Below are 21647 nucleotides of genomic sequence, written 5' to 3' on the forward strand. Positions count from 1 at the left end.
TGACCTGTACTAGAGCCAGCCACCAGGTGGCGATCGAGACAGTTTGGCTTCCCTTTTTGGGGAGTCCATTTCTATACAACCTATGAGTTAGACATGTTGTGGTTATATAGTTAATGTCAATACACGTGTCCTCTGAAATCAGGGAGAATGTGTGTGTGTGTGTGTGTGTGTGTATGGGGGGGGGGGGGGGGGGGGGGCGTGGCTTCGTGACGTCACCGCGGTTTGCAGTGTGAATGCAGACGGAGTAGCTGAGGATGGAGCAGAGGAGGAGAAGACCCGCCGCTGTCTCACGCCTCTGAATTCTCCATCGCCCTCCCTTCGATCCAGAGACACACTGGCACTTCCTCTTCGTCTCTATTTTCTATGGCGCTTTTCTATTCATTCCGCCGCTGACACCGCTCCGCGTCACCCACCCGTCTGTCAGCACAACACCGGCTGCGACTGTCTCCTGAAGAAAACCACACCACCTTCTCCAGGATAGCCGCTGCTACAACAAACATGGATGAGGAGAACCACGGTGAGGCTGATTTATCCTTCTTTTTGATCTATTCCCCACGTTCTCCCTCGTTCAGCCCGCGTGTGTGCAGTGGATGGAGGGATGGTGTGGATGGATGAGTGTGACACAGGGATGGGAGCAGATGGAGGTATATCACGTCCAAGGTGTTGACCTACCGAGGAAAACACAGCAGACTTGGTTGTAACACCTGTTAATAAAGGAGCATTTCACCCCGAAAAGGCTGCAGGTCAGTGTGTTTGCTCCCAGGTGAGAGGGGCTCTGTCCGCTCCTGCAGGGAAACATGTGAAGAAACGCTGGAGACATGATGAATAAAATGCTCTTTTCTTCACGCAATCACCTTTTCCATGTGTTTGATGTCTTGCTGTGAGGCTTTGAAGTTGCTCTCGCTATCTGGTTGCTCGGTTTGAAGCCTGTGAACTGGTGGGAAATGATAAGATATGTGACTGGCGGGCTGAGCAGACAGACCTACCAGCCGTAGACATCCTTTTACCGAAACATGTCCCTAAAATGTCCCCGTAAACCACAAGAGGTTGAGTCGCTATAAATTATGTTTAGTTCTCAAAGTAATGCGATTTTTTAGTAAAAGGAGGAGATATGGCTGGAATTTATTTCCATTATGGATTTGTTTGCAGATTATTATCTTAAATAATCTAAAAAAAAAATGTGTACATGACATTTTATGAAAAATGCTTATTTTAACTTCTCAGTATTCTGTCTATCCAGACTCAAAGATATCCTGTCATATGACTAAAAAAAGCAGCAGTTCTTGTGTGACTAAAATGAAGAAGCATAACAAAAGTTATTGCCAATTAATTCTCCATCTATTGACATCTATTGTACAGTGCAATATACGCAGGTGAAATGTATAAAAATACAATTATTACGTACTCTTACAAAAGGAATATCCTTGAATTTACTTGAGGTGCCAGGCTATCGTTGGTCTTTTATCCCTATTGAGATTATTACCATTATTATTTATGGGATTCCCTCTATTTGTTTAACTATTTGTTTTCTTGCTGTGCAGCACTTTGTACTTTATATTTAAAAGTATTATTATTATCGTTATTATTTTTATATCTTTGTTTTTAATTGCATATACAATCTTTAAATATGTACTTTCTAGTGATGGAGGTTCAGTAGGATAAGGTTATTGTTATTTTCTATTAATGCCATAAACAAGCTATAGTGATGTTCTGTACAGACTGAATGTTTTAAACTGAATATTTGATGCCACAGTCCCGACAGTGTGATTCTGTGATAAAGCTGAATGATCTGAGTCTGTGCAGCTGCATGTTTCACCTGGATTACTGCTCACACACGGTGGCTGCAGCTTCACGATATGACAGCAACAGTGGATGAAGCACACACACACACACACACACACACACACACACACACACACACACACACACACACACACACACACACACACACACACACACACACACACACACACACACACACACACACACACACACACACACACACACACACACACACACAGGATGCTTCTGAGCAGATAATCCAAAACCGCCCTGTGGGGCTGAAGGCCTCGAAGGCAGTGTAGTGTAAACAAAAGGCCATATAGTCTGATAACAGTTTGTCAGTTTAACTGTTAGAGATTAGCAGACCCAGGACAGACCCTTGTTCGCACTTCTTCTTTTTTTTCCACGATACATGGTGTGAATATATGTGAGAGTGGATATTTGTTCATGTGAGAAGGACCCTGGACCACTCATAGTTTATATTCGTGTGTCCAGGGGTTATGACTTACAAAAGAGTCTTTTCCTTAAGGAGGTATTGTTTTAATGTTCTACTGTTGTCTACGGTAATGCAAGTTACATTAAAATCAATTAACAATTTATTTTGGGGAAAATACATCGTTTTGGATACAAAAAGTCACGTTTTGGACACTTTGGTGCTCTTTACTCTGGTACAAATGTCAACTTTGCAGAAACAGTATCGCATTTCTTTGTGTCTGTTGCAGGGATTACAGTATGGTGGGCTGCACGGTGGTGCCTCACAGCAAAAAGGTTCCCAGTTTGGATCCCAGTTAGGCCCGGGGTCTTTCTGTGTGTAGAGTTTGCATGTTTTCGTGGTTCTCCAGCTTCCCCCCCAGTCCAAAGACATGCACAATGGGGAAGATTCGGTTGAGTGGAGACTAAATTGACTTTAGGCGTGAATGGTTGTTTGTCTCTGTATGGCGACCTGTCCAGGGTGAACCCCACCTCTCGCCTAATGTCAGCTGGGATTGGCTCCAGCTCCCATCACAACCCTCAAAGGATAAGCGGTATAGATAATGGATGGATGGTTTCAGTATGTCGTCATGATCTAAGAGTTGTTACAGAGTCTTGTTGAGAGTAATATTATTCTGGATTGGACCTTTATCCTCTTTGTTAATTTGTGACTTGCTGTCCCCTTCTCAAATGAAATGACTGCATGTGCTGGAAGTGCACTTCTCACAGATGAGGCCAGACGGAGAGATACACTGAATCCTGTGACGGGATGTCAGAGAGCACATGCAGAGGAACAGTGTCTGGTGATCAAACATACGACACTCACTCAGATAAAGTGTGTGCAGCACTGTGCAGTGTGCGAATCATTAAAATAACTTACCATAAATGTTAAACTCATGGAGAGCCCTCGTTCACACACACACACGCACAGATCACTTAACATTGCTCACATGCACACCCCGATGTGCTGCTAACACAACCCAGGCACTATGAATGAAATATATGTCAAAGCCATTTCTGGGCACCTCTCAGCTCACAGTGTTTGTAGGTCATAGGCTGAGCTTTGCTTTTTTGTGCACGGCAACAAATGTGCACATTATCGTCATGCATGTACATTAGGGGCCGTGTTCGCACGCCTGCATGTACAGTATGCGTGCAACATATGTTCAAAAATGGGGGGCTATAATTTGTTCTGCGCCAGTGAGCCAATCTGAGAACAACGGAGGAGCCAACAGATGCCATGATACTGTCGGATTAAGAAATGGTATATGAACAGCTAATGCTCCCACAAGCCATCTCTCATGAAACTGAAACAGTACATTGATGTGATAATGAGCTGTATCAGGTCCAAAAGCTGTTTTCTCCGAGCGGGACATCATCAGTGGAATAATGGTGGAACATGGACATTTTAACCTTCAGGGTTTCCAAGGGGTCTGAAAAGGGTAATAATCTGAATTCTAGACCTTAAGAAGTATAAATTCATGAAAATATTGTCGGTTTAAAGATATTTTAGTATAGGTCTTAATCAGGTAAATGTTTGCTGCATGCATAGTTTGTATAGTTGTAGTTCTTTCTCAACGATATAGATATTAACTTATAATAAAACTACAAACATGACCAACGTGGAACTGATTAGTCCTCAAACCTTCACAATTTTTTTAAATACACTCTGCTTGGCTGTGGGAAAGATTGTTGACACCTTCTGTCTCTGCCTGTAGTTTGAGAGATAACATTGTGTTTCCAGGGTTTAGTATTTTCAAATATTAGGAACCATAAGTAATTCTGGGACTGTGATATTCCTTCATATCTGTCATACTTGATGTTGGTCTTACATTTCATTTCTTATGATCTTCAAACTCTTAAATTAAACTTGGAGAAACCATGAACTTTCACACATGCTGTAGGATCCTTATTCACTTGCTACATCTCTCAATGAAACATATAAACTGAGCCACTGTGTGTTATTGCTGGGACTCATCTCTGTAGCATGGAATTCATTAGTACAAGTTTACTGCGCTCACTAATCAGAGTTGGCGCTCCTGTGCTCAGCTTACATGCCACAGCGCAGACAGGGCCTGGCCTCAAAATGGATGAAAATCAGCAACAGGCCTGAAAATGCTAAGTGTTTTTTATTACTCATGTGTCTATTTTTAGCGTCATTGTATAGCTGGAACGAGCAGTGGAAAGTACACAGGGGCAGAAACTGGCTGCGAGGCGGTTCACTGAACGGCTGGAGGGAGGCCATGAATTTAAACACTTGGCATTCTTGGATTTCGCTGCTTTTTACGATGCTTCCGTCAAGGGATTAACTGGCTGGAGTAAATGGCTGTTTTGAGTGTTCGGGGTATTAAAACGCTGGAATGAACTTAATTCACCTTCTGAAATGTCCCTGCACCTTTACAGCCTGAATGGAGGCGTCTGTCATGAATGAGACCCCTCCCCGACAAAACGTGTGTTGTGTTCCCAGGTACGGACGCCAAAAAAATGTACAGAAGTGTTTGGTTTTGGTGTCCTGTGAGGTTTCCTTGACCACGTTTCCTGTGTAAGTGTCGTGATAACCCCTCTACGTGTCCATCAGCACTCTTCTCTCCGCTGGGCCGTGGGAAAAGTCGAGTGGGAAAGGCCTTTCCTTTAATTCTTCTATTCTCTTTAGCCTGAGTTTGAGCGTGTGCGCTAAAATAACAATTAGTATCTGACTGCAGCACTGATGTTTTGACTGCGTGGGCTTTTTATTGGCGCTGGATGATGAATTCACACACGTTGGCCGTCTGATTGGTTTTCTTTTGCAATGAAATATCTCCCTTAAGCTGCTTTCAGACATGCACTGAACTCTGGATAATCTTCAGACATTCTCTGGAGGGGCCGTATGTGAGATCGCAAATGTCCACGTGAGACGCTCCAGACTTTCTGCGGAGTTTCTCCAGCCAGCGACCTAGTTAGACCTCCGGGGGAATGTCTGAATGAGCCCCCAGCAGGAGATCCTCTGCAGGATTCGCTGCAAGCGAGTGGGCGTGTTGATGACAATTAATAAATTACGTCCTGCCTCTGCCTTCTGCACCACCCTCACCTGAACCCTTCTGAGCAGAGAATCTCCTGCTGCACTGTTCATGTGTGAAAGGCAGACTATGGAGAAAGTCCGGACCCAATTCTGCAGACATTCTCCGGAGTTCATGTATGAAAACGACATTAGAGAGAAATGTTTGTGCATGTAAAAAAAATAAAAAATCCTCTAACTTAATGAACGTCTGACTTTATGCAGTTAGTGTTTATCACATTCACCGCAGCAGACATGAAACCCAGCCTCTGGTAGCCTGAATCAACACACGGTACCGTGGGCGTCGTTTCACTGGCGGCCAGGACTGTAGTTCTGAGGGGGATTAGTTGTTAAGAGGGGGAAGTTGGTGTGATTAAGGTACAGTCTTTGTTGTGGCTGTAGTGGAGTGTGTGGGAGGACATCAGATAGTCACTTTGGGGGCGAGCCGGAGCTGCTATGTAAGTAAGTGGCTGGTGCTGAAAGGCTGGACAGCTATGAAGCAGAGCTCAGGCAGCTGTTTCTCTCTGCATCCGCATGCTTCATCTGTCTAATGTCACCCTGGAGATGTGCTTCAAGTGTAGAGTTAAACATATTAGAGCCGAAATGATTAGTCTATTAGTTGATCAGCAGAGAATTCATCAGCAACTACTCTGATGATTGATTAAGTGTGCGAGTAATTGACAAGAAAAAAATTGCTAAGAGTCACTTTGTAAATATATTCTGGTTTATTATTTATTTATGTCACTGAACTAAATATATTTGAGTTTTGGGCAGGGGTTGAATCCCGTGTTGCTTGTTCTCACTGTGTCTGTTTGGGTTTTCTCTGGGGACTCCGGCTTCCTCCCACAGTCCAAAGACATGCAGACTGGGCTTAGGTTGATTGGTGACTTGAAATCCACTGTGAGTGTGAATTCGAGTGTGAATGGTTGTCTCTGTATGTTGGCCCTGGGATATGCTGGAGACCTGCAGGGTGCACAGTCCAAGGTTTAAAATAAATATAGCTTCTAACACCACCTTTTATGTGACGTGATGGGATGTGGTGTTGTGTTGTGTTGTGTTGTGTTGTGTTGTGTTGTGTCATGTTATGTTTTGTTGTGATATGTTGTGCTTTGTTATGTTTTGTTATCTTATGTTGTGTTATGTTATGTTGTGTTGTGTTGTATTATGTGCCACACTGTTTCTATATGGCATCAGCTGGTAGCAGTAGTTAGTGTTTAGCTGCATTGCCCTGACTATTGTTTTAAAAATAAAAAATGACTGTATCTAAATCTTTTTTTAAAAACCGTTGCTTGCATCTGCAAAACATGTGCTATGTACATGTTTTATCCAGCCAGCGGGAGAAAGAATTCCCCCTCTGGTATAAAAACAGCTGGTTGGATTTACCTCTTCTAAATGCCCTACAGCATCTCAGTAGCCTGAAAGCAAAGCAAGCAACGGTTTAGGCAAAATTTGTCTCTTCTGTGTGTGTCGACACAGATTCCCAAAAATGTGCTAAAATGTACTCTTTACAATCTCATTGGTTGACCCGGCAGACTGGCTGTGTTGTTTAAAGGCTTAAGGGATGATTTGGAAAGAACAGAAATTCAATTTGACTGCCAAGATTATGGGTTTGGTGGCGCAACATTAGAAGATTATATATACAGAACATTATACCACATTCAGCATGACAAATACACAAACACAGACACTGCTGGCGCATGATGTACAGCGTCTGAGCCGGTAACAAACTGGGCTATTTAAGTGTTGGGACTACATATGGACCTGATTAAGAGAGAGACTGCGGAGGCTTCCCGACGTGTTCCCATCTCCATGGCAGTGTGTGTCTGTGCGTAAGTGGAAAACGAGAAATTGTAGCTCTCTGGGAGAAAGACAACATCTCCTCTGTTGTGAATAGAGGTACGCTTTGCCTGGAGTTATTGCTTGGAGCTGTCGAGAGGGGAAAGGCCTTTAAGCGCGAGACGGAGAGCAGATGGGAGACAAAAGGCTCAGCAAATTAAATGAGCGGGAGACAGGGAGGAACACAGACTGACATTTAGGCCAGCGGAGATGTACTGTGTTCGAGTAATCCACACCTAATTTCAGTGGAGGGAGAGCTCAGAGAAAACAGGCTCCAGCTGACCATACAGACAGAATTGGGGAGGGGGGGGTTGGTTGAAAGAGGCTTCAGAGTAGACGTGTGTTTCTTGGCTTCCTGGTGCTGAAGAATCACGCCACCGCCCAGCTCATTCTCACCTTAATAAAATGTCCTGGCGCTCTGTCATTTCATTTCCTGCGTTTTTATTTTCAGGACGAAGTGTATATTTTCTCTTCTGTTCCTAATAGACTTGTGCGAGGACAGAGCTGCTCTTAATGGAAAGTGTTTTCAACCAGTAGGACATGGGACAGATTGAGATTTAACATGATCCCTCTTTGAGGTACTGTCGCGAACAGGGAGCCAGTACGAAGAGGGAGCAATCACATGAACGTTGTGGGTGGTTTCTGTAGATGTTCTGATCAAAGGTTGCTCTGCTCTGGTTGTGAATGGGATCACGGTGCTCCGCCAAAGTCAGTGTTTTTGCAGGCAGGCGCACAACCATTACAGGAACATCCTGGACAAGCAGGCCGGAGGCCGACACACAGCGGCTCACTGAACAGTTTCAAGCTTGTGCCAGTCGTCCAGTTTGACCCCCTCAGATTTTCCATATTTCCGCTGGTATCTGCACATTGTCAGCATGTACACAGATATCAGAACTTATTTGCTCTTCTTCATTGTTGTGCATAGAATAACAAGCACCTAATACAGATTTTGAAATTGCTCCCAAGCCAGATATCTATCACAATTATGGAGGTGACTGTGTTCGTATCAGAGAAACCATCGCTTTCATTCAGCTTCCTGTCAATCACCTGACACCCGCAGGAAGCAGCAGAGGTGTCTGTCAGGAAATAATCCCACCGTCCTTTCAAAATGTATTTTCCACTTCCATGTCTTCCACCCTTATCTGCTGATGGTTCCGAGCTAGACAGAGCCTGTAAGGTTTTACAAGAAGCTAAAATATTACCGGATACAGGTGTTGACGTCCTGTGTTTGTGTTGTCATGTGGAGCCAATATCTGAGCAGACTCGGCTGTCAATCATGACATTTCTGCCTGTTTTGATAGAATTGAATAACATTTTAATATTTATTTAATTTGCCTTCAACATACATCAGTTTAGTTTAGTCCATGTTCCATCAACTAACACGGAGGAGTTAGGTTTATGGGCTTCACTTTTGAATGATGGACAACATGAAAAGTGAAGCTTTTCATGTTGTCCATCATTCCAGAGACATTAAAGGGAAGTAAAAGACTATTACACCAGTATTCTGCCTCCTTTTGCTAATTTCTTGGATATTTCTAGCACCGTGAGACAATAGAAGTAACATGAAACTGGAGGTTTTCACAGCTTCCCTGGAAATTGTGTCTAAAACCTGGACAATCATCTGAGATCTGTTGCGATGAGTGAACATTGAGCTACTTGGGCTGCACTCAGCCCGTGAAAGCCCCTCATCCTGCCCGGATGCCAGAAGAAACAGCATCCATCCAGCTCATTCTCAGGCCGATCAAATCATCAGATTATAGTTACTTTGGCCACCAGCATATGGCAGATGAAGCCCCTCAGATCCTACACGCCGTGTTCGTCGAATCAAATATTGACATAGCGCTGATGCCGAGCAGATGTGTCGTATAAGGAGGACATGCTACGCAGACCACCTCCTATGCAACCGCACACTCGCGCAAATGCACTCACTCAGCAGGAGGTCCCTCCCCAAAACTGCAGATTAACCAGAGCAATCAGTGTGAGGGCTCTTCAGCTCCCCAAGCCCCAGATTTCTCCTCGTGATCCTAGAGGTAGTTAAAAATTCAAAGCGATATTAGCTCCCCGAATGGGCCTTCTCACGCAAAGGGCAGGATTGTTGTTCCTGAATTATTACTGAACAGGCTGTGGCGCGGCGCACCAAACAGATTTTTAGACATTCATACAGTCTGAATGGAACAGCATGAAACCGGCAACTGCTATTGTGAATCTAGTATAATTTTTCAAGCAAAATTGCAAATTCTGCATTATATGCAATCTTAAACTAAATTGGTCAAAGAAGAATTTCTTTATGGACATTTCATGGACCTGACAGCAAATAAATTAATTAAAGGGATAATTTATACTCATTACAATAATCGTTGTTGCAGCTGCAATTGCATATTTTCAGCTGCAGTTTGAAGAAAAAAATAACAAGAGCGATATTAGATATTTAGCATAATTGATTTGGTCAATTGGACATTAACACGAATTCTAGAATAGGATGGATTTGATGAAAAGGTCTCAGCCGTGTCACTTGACGCTTATTGTCCCATAGAAGCTTTTCTCACATGCATGTTGACTCCTGTGTGCACAACCTCTTCCTCTTCACATTGGCCTTTGTGCCGACATCTCGTCGTTCCCGCTCTGTGCCTGTGTAAACAGCTTCACCAGACTATCTGCTGATACTGTCACATTATTTTACCACTGAGGCAAAGTAGGTTAAAGTCAGGCAGCGACTAGTTGGAGGTAACATCTGTGTATATGCTGTTATACATCCGCCTCGTATCGGGCTTAAAGAGCGGTGGGGAGGGTGACTCTGTGGGATTAGTGCCAGCTGGCCTCGGTGTGTACGCGCTCGTGTGCGGTTCTATCCACACATGTATGTCTGTCTGTCTGTTTGACCCCGGCCGTAATGCAGAGCGTATCTTCGTCTACAGCTAAGAGGGATTGGGGGTTGCTGGCTTCACATTAGAGTCTGGATCCAGAGGAAGTTTCCCTTTGCCTTCCTGCTTCCTCGCATGTGTTCCATTGTGCTGCATGGCCAAGCGGGGTAACAGGGTTATCGGTTTTTTTAAAGCTCATCCACTTTAAACGACATCATAGCGGGTAAAGTCGCAAGTTTAAATCCAGTGGATCTGCACAAATCCTCTCTCACACACACACACACACGAGTCGGTGAAAACTAGGACCGGAGCCAGTGTTAAGTGAGCGTGGGATTTTCACTCTGAGCTCCATGAGTACCTCGCTGCTTTTGCTGCACAACTGCTGTGAACACTGGTCGTATGAAAGTCCTCGAATCAGCTCTCAAGGCCTGGAAAAATATTTTTTTCTCTCTCTTATGACGTGGCTCCTATTGTTCGCTCCCAAAATAAACATGGTACAAGTTATGAAACTCATGCAGACTGGTGATGGTGCCAAAAGCGCCCCTGCATTAGTTTAAGTGGCGTTAAAGCCTCTGGTTTGAGTGGGTGGTCAGGGACAGTTGTTAGTTTTGGGTGTGAAGAGCGGCAGAGGATTTACTCCTAAAAGTAGATTTTGAGGGATTTTGTTTTTTGGGGGGGGGGCATTACTGGAGCTTCTTTTTTTCTGTAGCGCACATGTTGGAGTTTAAACCCTTTGGACTCTGTCAACCCACCACTCTATACACGGGGTTTCTGAGCTCTCATATTAGAAGTCACAGAGGTTAAAATGTGTATCCAGTCCAGTTTTCTGCCCATTTAGCTCTCACACAAATTTATCGGCTCACCACCTACAGCTGCCCCACTATTGGACGAGCCAACCCTTGGTCTTCTAGAAATGACTCACACCATAATTGATTTTTGTAGATTTCCAATCAAGCGTGGCTGTGTTTGGTTTGAGCCAATCTTCACATAGTGCCCAGCTCCAGCCCCACGATTCCCTCTGTGCCTGTTAAAGACACTAAACTCATTTCCTGAGTCAGTCAAAGCAGGTCAGAGGGGGGGTGTGTTAATAATGTAATTGGTGGACCACCTCTGTAGAGGACCCCCATCACTAAACAAGATTATCTACTGGAACAGAGATGTCAAAGTCCTGTCTACTTCCAAATATGTAATTTGAAATATACTCTATATTGCAGTAGACCCAGAAACAGAGAACTGGATTAGAGGATAATAGCAATGTTTTGTTGTTAATGGCGGTGGGCTTTTATTAAAGGGGGCATCCTCTCTGTCTCATTAGATTAGTAATGAATGAAGATTGTAATCATGCACTGCATTGTTGCTTTCAGTGTATATCTCCATTAGCTAATGCATGGCCTCAGGCAAACAGAAAACATGAAGCTGTCTGCTCTGTGCACATTATCTTCCTCTTGGCAAAGTATAATGGGTCTCTCTAATGATTATTATTTTCAATATTATATTTTGTAATAATGTTTTGATTATTGATCAACTGGCCAGTCTAGGAAATGATGAAAAAAAAATGCCTATAACCTTTTACCACAAAACAGACGTTGTTTTTTTCAAATTGTTTGTTTGGTCCAAGGAACAGCTCAGATATTCAGTCAGTATCCGAAGAATATTTTTTATACTATTTTCTTTAAACATTAATACAATTTATTTAACGAGCACTGTGACTATTTGGTTTGGTCCATGTCAAACCACTAACATGGAGGAGGCAGGGTTTATCATCCCTTCTTCAGCTAGCCACCAGGTGGAGATCAAGATGACTTGGCTTCAGTTTTCAGAGCTGTCATGTCATCCATCTTTGTATACAGTCTACGGTACAGCCAGTAGCTAGGTAGCTTAGCTTATTTTAGGATAACAACAGCAAATGAACATGTTAATCAGTGACCTTTAGAGGTGCTGACAGACTAGCTGCCTCCCCATTGTTACTCTTTATGCTAAGCTAAAATCACGGCTGACTGTAGCCTATAATATTAAAGGTATGTGGTATCAACATTCTCATCAAACTCTTTTCAAAAATGCAAATACAAGAATTTCCCAGAATGTCAAAGGAATGGATTAAGTTTTGACCCTTAAATCCCAGCAGGTTACGAGGTTAGCCCTGATATCCTGCACAACAGATGGACGAACACAAGCTCCTATTTTTATTCAATTACATTTGAATGTAGGCCAAAAATTGCTGAGAACATTCCTCGGGTAAAAGTTTTGAGGTATTGTAAAACAACATGGGAACATTATAGGAGCACTAATTGTCTTTAGCGCCACATTCACAGCACTATTTAGCCAGAGGTTAGCAACACTAATTAACGTCTTTATTTTCATACTTTGCACCCCCCTCTGTTGTCTATTAAAAACATTGCCCACAAACGGAACCCCTGTGCTGTTTTCTTCCACCATTTACCTGCCCCTCATCACAGCGCTCCAGAATTACATAACTAGGTCAGGAAGTGCCTTTTTGTCTCATTGTTAATTTGAAAACCATCTACAACAACAGTTGGCGCCCCCTGAACGCAACTCTTTCTACAAGCTGTCAAATTGAAAGTGGGATGAATGCTTCCTCTTGAGCCCAGTGACCTTCTTTTACTTTAATTGGCGCAGATTCCCGCCTGCGAGGCGAAATAACAAGTGATGTTTTTTATATCTCTACTTGCAGAGATACACGCTTTCTGCCTCTAAGCTGGCTTAATGACGCGAGATTGCCCAGGCTCTCTGCGCGTCAGAAAGATGGAGACGACTTGGAGATAAAGCGCGTGTGTGGGGCGAGAGGGGAATAAAGATTAAAAAACAAGATTGAGACAGAAAGACGGAGAGAGAAAGATGGTTGGGAGAACCCAGCCGAGAGCGAGTCGTCCTCCCTGCTTGCAGACGTTTGCCAGGATGTGTAAAAAACCTCTCTGGCATCAGGATTCTAGGTCGTGTTAAAGTACATGTAATTAAAGAAAACTTGCTCTTATTAGTAGAATTCCACATGTGAGCCAGATAGAGGAGGAGAGAAAGAGTGAAAACCCTTTTAATTGGAATAATAAACACCCCCCCTCATCTCCCCCCTGGTTAATTAACACGCAGGCTCCTGATATGTGTTAGTGAAGCAGAACAAGGTGAAAACTGTCTAATACTCCCGTCACTTCACTGTATGTGGGAGGATGAATCTTCAATCTCTGCTGTGAACTCCTAAAGAACTCGTCGGCACCAGATTGAATTCAGGGCTCGCTTCGGTTTTGTTTCATCTTTAGCAATCCTATTACTCGCACTGGGATCTTTACCTTTTTCTGTCACGTTCCATTTTGTTTTGTCGTGCATGACGCAAAGAGCCCTGACGGAAGGAGCTGCGTGCAAATGAGACTTAAGGTCTGCTGTGTTTTCCCCATCGTGTGTTACAGTTCCCGAGGACCTGTCCCTGGAGGAGAGGGATGAGCTGTCAAACATCCGACGCAGGAAGAAGGAGCTGCTCGATGATATTGAGGTGCGTGGACATATGAGCATATAGTTTATATCCAGGAAACATTAGAAGCCCTATCTCAGAAAGCTTCCGATCATTAGTGGTGCACTGTACGTCTTTTATCGATCAATTTCATGTGAAGACATTTATAATTTATCTGTTTTTACTCATTTAAACTTTAAATTCAAATTGTTTCTGCAGAAGGTTAGGTCTATTTGCATGCTGAGCATAATGCAAATTGACCCACAGTTTATCTTTGCACACTCAATTTGCTCCAATAAAAGGGATGACTTCTCCACAGTGCACATATAAAGTGTTGTCTCACGCCATGAAGCTTCTCTGACCTTTATCCCGCTTTGACCTAAAGAAAGGACTGTTTCACTCTTTTCCCGCAGAGGTTGAAGTTCGAGATCGCAGAGGTCATGACGGAGATCGAGCAGCTGACGTGTGTCGGAGAGAGGTAAGTCACTGAAGTCAAGGATTATTGCATGGATGTAGTTTGTGTAGATGATGTTTTAAAGCATTTATCAAATATTACTTTAGATTTTGTGCACAGTCTGAATGCTGTTTCACAGTCCTCTACTCTTAAGCAGCAATAAACATGTTGTGGGTCACTATAATTAAACAGGAAATGAAAACGTATTTCCATCTTTTAAAAATAATTAACCATATGTAAGAGAGTCTTTGGCCTCCTGAGCCCTAAATAACACACATATTGGTTTTCACCCTGCAGAATTATGGCTCATAGTCGACTCAGTGTTTTCTTAGTTGTCAAAGACAGTTAGATCACCATGGTGCTCTCTGTTGTAAATTACATACTGCAGGTTCGATATGAATTAAGTAGATAAACATGGGAAGAAGGTTGAAGAATACTATCAACCAGACCTTGCTGGATGTGTGTATGTGTTAAATTAACCTGTGACCCCCGGCTACATCTCAACACCTGCAAAGTTTGGTCATGGTATCTTGGGCGGTTGTCAAAATGTGTCCACTGTCAGACAGTCATTTAACCTCAGTGTCAGTTACCACACACACACACACACACACACACACACACACACACACACACACACACACACACACACACACACACACACCCACTCAAAAGGTGAAAGCTATTTAACCAACAATGACAGTCAATATCCAACATGTGTCAATGTAAATCAATAAAGCGAGTGCTCCCTAGGTCTCCTAAGGCCATTCCTGCTTTGTCATCTCATCTGTCACTTTATCACCCATCTGCATTACAGATATTAAAACTGTACACGCAGCGTTTTCTTCAGTTTGTCTCTGTGTGCACATGTTTTTTATCGTCTTAGATTCAAGCACGAGCACGCAAGCAGGAAATAATCTCCTCAGTTATTATTATAAATAAAATGGAATTGTTGTGTTTGGGGCTCCGAATGTTATATAATGTAAAAATAAAATCTCTGCATTTGCATTTTTTGTGTCGCAGTAAAACAACCCAGAGAAACAAACAGATCGCCATGGGTCGGAAGAAATTCAACATGGACCCAAAGAAAGTATGTTTCTGCGCTTTTATTTTATTTGACAGTCCTGTACCGGCCTCATATTTTCATTACAAATCATCACAGCCTCCAGTGTCTCTGTAGCCTCAGAATTAAATGAATCTTTTGTCCTCTTCCTCTCCAGGGAATCCAGTTCCTGCTGGAGAACGACCTTCTGCAGCACACTCCCGAAGAAGTCTCCCAGTTCCTCTACAAAGGCGAGGGCCTCAACAAGACGATGATTGGAGACTACTTAGGCGAACGGTAAGACAGATCATCAGTCAGGCTGTGGCAGGAAGCCCTCCTCTCTTCTGATTTACACCCCCCCTCTGTGATTAGAGAGAGGAATTATGGGCTGGATTAATTGATTAATAAGGGAGAACATTGATTGCACCCTCCCACCCCTCAACATGAATCTTTGAGGACGTGCGTGTGTCTTGTCATAGTTCACCCACGTGAACTTCTAACTGGTAATAAAAGGTCCAAGCCGCTCCTCAGATCTCTGGCCCGACCGTCCTGCAGCCGCACCACAGTGAATGTCTCTTATAGCCAAAAGACTGTTGAGATGAAGGTGAGAGTAGTTAAACACACGATATGAGGAAGAATACACACTGAATCAATCAATGAGCCCAAGAACTGACATGAATACAAAGAAGTCTGTAACCGTTAGCTTTCAGAAGACTTGCACAAATATGGACGAAATGAAAAGAGTGAAGCTGCTAACAGTATTTACCATGAGGTTTTCAAAGAGCTGTAATCAAACATGGACTTAATGATAGTTAATGGAGAACGGTGTACCATGAAACTGTTTTCCGTTTCATCCCTAAAATAATAAAATTGAATAAATGTATAATATAAAATAAAATAAAATGTAAATCTAAAAAATAAAATAGAATAAATCTCACATTACGTCTTTATTCATATCCAGTATGGTCTAATAAAAATAATCTTGATTGATGTCGACTTCACGGTGTTGATCTTTTTAAAGCGGCTGTACATCATTTTAAAAGAATAGAAAGTCCACTCTGTCTTTCTTTGGCCTTTTAGTCCACGCTGGAAATACCATCTGCTCCAGTCTGTATTAACTTAGTTCCAGGGGCTGAAACAATGAGGCACACATGTACGCTGAATGAAGATTAAATGAAGGTTGGGGAGGGGACGACTCTGGGGAGTCCTCTTGTTGGCAATGGGCTTTATTCATTGAAGATCATTAAGAGGGAACCAATCCAGTGGAAATCACACTAAACACAGGCTCGGTAATTTACACTCAGTAATTATCACTAATTAAGATTCTACAAGGAGCAGGAACCTATTGTTACACAGAGAGGGGGAGCGGGTGGTGGAGATCGTGGAGGTGCGGGGTACAAGGCAGCTACTCATGGGAGGGAGGCTCAGACAGTGGAAGTGACTTCAAGGAAGATGGATAGATGGATAGATGGATAGAGAGAGAGAGAGAGAGAGAGAGAGAGAGAGAGAGAGAGAGAGAGAGAGAGAGAGTGGGATGGGTGGGTGGATGGTTAGATGGATAGATCCATCGATCGATAGATAGATAAATAGATAGATGATGGATGGATGGATGGATGGATGGATAGATGAACAGATAGATGGATAGATGGATAGATGGACAGATAGATGGGTGTGTTGATGAAGGTTGCATCCCTTTTTATTGTTCCTGTGTAATTCACCCTTGTTTGTCACATGCTCACACTCACTGTTATCACAGACACCTATATATACAGTATATACAGTATATATATATATATATATATTTAAATGCATATTGTATTTCACCTTTACAAATGGCAGGCCAATTTTAATAACTTGTATAATCCTCATAGGAAATAATGTGTTTCATTAGGTTCAGTCATAAACAAAAACCCAAAGTCATCCTCCAAATAACACGAGATGTTATTGCAATGCAAGTTTGCTGTTGTCCCCTTGTAAGCCAGCATTCTCTGTACTCTCCTCAGCGTTTCCACAGAAAACATAAAACCCTAAGCCTGAGAAGTCCTGCTTTAATTTGAACAATACACAATACAAAGAAGATACAGGATCACGGAGCTTGACGTAACACAAACATGATCAGAGAAGCAGTTTCCGCAGCCCGAGAGAGGCTGTTGATTCTTCCGCCTAAAACCCCTCTGATACCTAAACAAACCTCGGAGGAAAAAAGAACCTGGTTTTGTTTTAAGTTGTTTTTTCCATCAGACACACACAGTCGGTGTGGAGAAACATCCAGCACTGGCCAGCTGTTTAAATTGCTTCCAGACCCGCTCAGCATAAGGCATGAATAAGGCCAGAAACATGACAGGAATGCTGGACAAAAAAAAAAGAATTCAGGTTGAGAAATGCTTTCATGGGGGAAATATGTTTTTCTTCTGGGTTCACGTTGTGTTCGGGGGATCCTGAATAGTTTCATTTTTCTTGGAAATTCTTTAAACAGAAAAACAATAAAGTAAATATTATTTCCTCACTCTTTCTTTTTCTCCACCAGAGATGACTTCAACCTCAAGGTGCTGCAGGCCTTTGTGGAGCTGCACGAGTTTGCAGACCTCAACCTGGTCCAAGCTCTACGGTCAGTGGAGGGACTAACCCAAATAAAACATTTACAGCAGTGACACCATGTGAAGCCCTGACACCTTCCCCTCCTCTTCTCCTTGTTGTTTGTAGGCAGTTTCTATGGAGTTTCCGTTTGCCAGGCGAAGCCCAGAAGATCGACCGAATGATGGAGGCGTTTGCCTCACGGTACTGTCAGTGCAACCCCGGGGTCTTCCAGTCAACAGGTCAGACACACAGCAAGCCGTTGTTAATGCTTCATGTAAACCTTGTTATAGCAGACATATCATCAGACGCCTGTCAGACAGGAACTCCTACATCAGCACCACTCCTAGTGCAACAAATGAATTGAGTTGGAACTGGATGTTTTATCATTTATATAAAATTCCATAGGTTGTTTTCAATAGAAAAGTCAATGTTGACGTCAGGCTGATAACATTTGCATAAGCTCTATCTCTTAGATTGGCAGAACCTGCTAATATCAACCATTAACCCCTTACTCTTTACTTTTTTAAAGCTTTTTTAACCAATTTGTGCATTTTTCCATAATTCATCAGCATAATTCATTATTTTACCAAACTATTTAAACTTTTCTATCCCTTATTTATAGATATTATAGCTATTTATATATTTGAGCTATTTCTACCATGTTCCTATGACCTTTAACTAATGTCAATAATCCAAAATCACTTACTATTAACTATATTTTCCACTATACAGTGAGTCCGCTACTTTGTACTGCTCCACGTTTGATGAGAATTATTATTGGTTATTGGTACATATTCCTGATTGGGATCTGGGCCCGAGCTGTCGTCTATATTCACATGAGCAATGTGTGTCAGTGCGCCGAAAACCACTCCGGCCTAATATACCAGCAGAAATACGGCCTGAGGGTCTATAAAAGGACCCACTGAGTGATGGCCTGTTTTTTAATGCGTTTCAATCATTAAACCATAAGAGTTACTGTAACTAAGGTTCAATGAGGATTAACCAGATTACAATTTCCAGTTCAGTGCACGAGTCCAGAGTAAACAAGCACCAACAAACAAGGGACATCCATAATTCAGGAGGACTCAACCTGGCTAAGTGATCCGCGTCTCGTGTTAAACAAAGCCTGCGCATACAACAGACAGTGAATAATTCAAGAGGTTCGGACCGAGCTATTGTGTGCACGGGATTCTGGAGGGTGTGTGTGTGTTTCTGTGGAGGCTCCACCTGAGTAGTAAGGGGTTGAGCAAATTCAGATGCTATGAAATAACTGTTATTTATACTTATTATAGGAATATTAGATTTAATACATCCAACTTTGAAAGCCTTTTAGGATCTTTAATTACAAAGGTCATGAAAGCTCAGTTTCCGCTCCGCGTTTCATCATGATCATTAAACTTTGGAATACACAGGCATCCCTCTAACAGATACCACCACCTCTTGGCCCGTGGTACACGCATTCTTTCTTTCTTTTTTTTAATAAAGAGTGTGTGTGAGCCGGCACACAATAAGCAGCGCAGGACAGTCAGGCCCAAAGTGTGTCAGTGTGAGGAGACAGACAGAGTGGAATGAATGATTCATTTACAGGCAGTCACTGGCCCGTGTGAGTCTGAACATTAACACACAGTAGAGAGACTGCAGCGCTGCACCCCCACCCCTCACACACACGCACACACGGGCACACACACACACACACTCAATTTTGAAATGATATTAGAGTTTGGGTCAGGTTTGGTCACGATAGCTGAGCTTTCTTGATTTTTCCCTCACTGGCCTTGGGTCGGGTTCAGGCACAAAAAAACGAATGCCTGCCTGAGTCGGGCTGGTTTAGTTTTCTGTTGGACAGTGCTGACACAAATTTGTGGCCCAATCTGGACTCAAAATGCAAAATAAATTCTAATCTCACGCCGAATAGACAGTAAATGCTCAAATAAAACCTGATAAGAAAATAGTCTGGAGTTATCTTATCCTCTATATTTTCATGTGCAAAAAAAATCATGTAAGAATATGGTATTATTATCAAAGGATACAGTAACTAACTCGAATGGCTCTTGAGTAGAGTGCATCCCCCTCATGAAACCACATTTAATTTCACTGATTAATTTTGTGATTTTTATTTGCCCCAAATCGCACCCACTCATAAATACGAGTCCCCTAAATATGCCTGGTTTTTCTATCATCACGATTCAAGAAATATACTCAGAGAAATGAAAGGAAATGTTGAAAAAGGGCCCTGATCAAAGGATGTTAAAGAAAGTGAAAATAATTCCTGGATCGGCACCAAAATGTTATGGGTTCCTCTTTTAATCCTGCTAACAAACAAACAGAACGCAGACGAAAACATAACCTCCTTGGTAATTATGTATGTCACTGTGATCTGTCCTATTTTTATATTGGTGTCTATTTCAGCCTTTTTCATTGTTACTGTTATTCCCTGTACTCGGCATCCTGTGTGTAACAATGTGGCCACCGGTTTTGGTAGACACACACGTATAATATACATCTACAGATATATTGAGATACACTTTAACCCATTTATTTCTCCTCCTGCTGCTCTCAGATACCTGCTACGTGTTGTCGTTTGCGATCATCATGCTGAACACCAGCCTACATAACCCCAACGTCAGAGACAAGCCCCCTGTGGAGCGCTTTATCTCCATGAACAGAGGCATTAATGAAGGAGGAGATCTGCCAGAAGAGCTTCTCAGGGTGAGGATTTGCCTGTAATGAGTGTGTGTGTGTGTGTGTGTGTGGTGACTGATCTCTGTGACCGCTCTGTTATACCAACTCCATACGAATGAGGCTTTTCCTTCACTGTACCCCCATTTGATTAATGTTGCCCCCCCCCTGTCCGCAGAACCTTTACGACAGCATCAAAAACGAGCCCTTCAAAATCCCAGAGGATGATGGGAACGATCTGACGCACACATTCTTCAACCCTGACAGAGAAGGCTGGCTCCTAAAGCTCGGTACGTAAAAAATTCAGAGCTGTCAAAGGAACCTTGATTGTGTTGATTTGAGTCGGGATAACATCACTTTGATTGGTACATGCTTCATTTCCCTGTGGGTTGTTGTGTATGTGACTTGTTAATGATGAGCTTGAAGGTGGCCATGTTGGAGGTGGATTGGGCAACAAGAAATAGCTTTGACCCAGTATCCTACATTATTACTAACAGGTATTGATATATGCTGACAGAAATCATGAGCTGATGCTAACGTCACCCATAAGAACTTAATATTTAGCATTTAAATGTGCTTTAGTTACAGCAGAGCCAGCCAAGTAGGGTACTGCAGACATCCCTCTCCCGAGCCACGCTTTCCACTTCTCCCTGGGCAACCCCGAGGTGTTACCTGGCCAGATGGGATATGTAGTTCCTCCCACGGGTTCTGGGTCTACCTCCTGCTGGGTAGACAGCTCTCCCTTTTCGAACGTGGAAGAGCAGCAACTCCAAGCCTCCCTCCGAATGTCTGAATTCCTCACCCTATCTCTAAGGCTGAGCCAAGCCACCTGATAATAGCATTACTGTAGAAACAAAAAAAATGTATTTCAATGAGTTCCTTTTCATTACAACCAATTAAATCTGTCCATCCATCTCCGTTCAAGAGATGTTCGAACATCACAACATACTCAGTTGGCATTGAGTTTAAAGAGCTTGAAGGAAACCCACACTGCTTTCTAGGGTTTACTAACCACTTCCTGTCATGTTCATTACATTGAAAGCGACACTAGAGAAAAAAAGAATTGAAGGGCAACTCGTAATGTTGGTGTTTAACGGGTTTTAGGTTTCTTTTCTTAAAAACACTTCACTCAGCTAGAGACACATCCTGGCACGTTGTGTTCATTTTCCCTGTGTGAACGTGCTACAAACTCAGACAACTGCCGGCTGATTAGCGAGCCAACAAGTCATTCAACTGTGCTCGCTCCTATCATGCGATAATTCCATTCACTGTGCCACGAACTTGTATCAGCTCGTGATTTCTACGCACGTCGACCCATGTTTGCTCGGAAACCGTCCACCTCCATGATGGCACCAGATCTGTGTCCCAACTGCAATGAGACTCCTCTTTCTTTCCTCTCATATTGCCTCTCTATTGTCTTGCTCCTCTTCATGATTTCACCATCTCTCTCTCTC

At 42.8% G+C, this 21647-nt stretch overlaps 1 protein-coding gene across 1 annotated transcript in view; it reads left to right on the forward strand.

Moving 5' to 3' along the window:
• The first annotated feature begins 231 nt into the window (after positions 1 to 231).
• The window catches only part of LOC117752434 (cytohesin-3-like), a 31943-nt gene continuing 10527 nt past the window's right edge, over positions 232 to 21647 (forward strand). Inside the window, exons 1-9 of the mRNA XM_034569713.1 lie at positions 232 to 517; positions 13404 to 13486; positions 13858 to 13922; positions 14919 to 14985; positions 15116 to 15234; positions 17465 to 17545; positions 17641 to 17753; positions 20075 to 20223; positions 20372 to 20483. Coding sequence (XP_034425604.1) covers positions 499 to 517; positions 13404 to 13486; positions 13858 to 13922; positions 14919 to 14985; positions 15116 to 15234; positions 17465 to 17545; positions 17641 to 17753; positions 20075 to 20223; positions 20372 to 20483 — 808 coding nt within the window. The 5' untranslated portion in view covers positions 232 to 498. The remainder of the gene's footprint in view (positions 518 to 13403; positions 13487 to 13857; positions 13923 to 14918; positions 14986 to 15115; positions 15235 to 17464; positions 17546 to 17640; positions 17754 to 20074; positions 20224 to 20371; positions 20484 to 21647) is intronic.

The sequence above is a fragment of the Hippoglossus hippoglossus genome, chromosome 19, assembly GCF_009819705.1.
Source record: "Hippoglossus hippoglossus isolate fHipHip1 chromosome 19, fHipHip1.pri, whole genome shotgun sequence".
Classification (NCBI taxonomy): domain Eukaryota; kingdom Metazoa; phylum Chordata; class Actinopteri; order Pleuronectiformes; family Pleuronectidae; genus Hippoglossus; species Hippoglossus hippoglossus.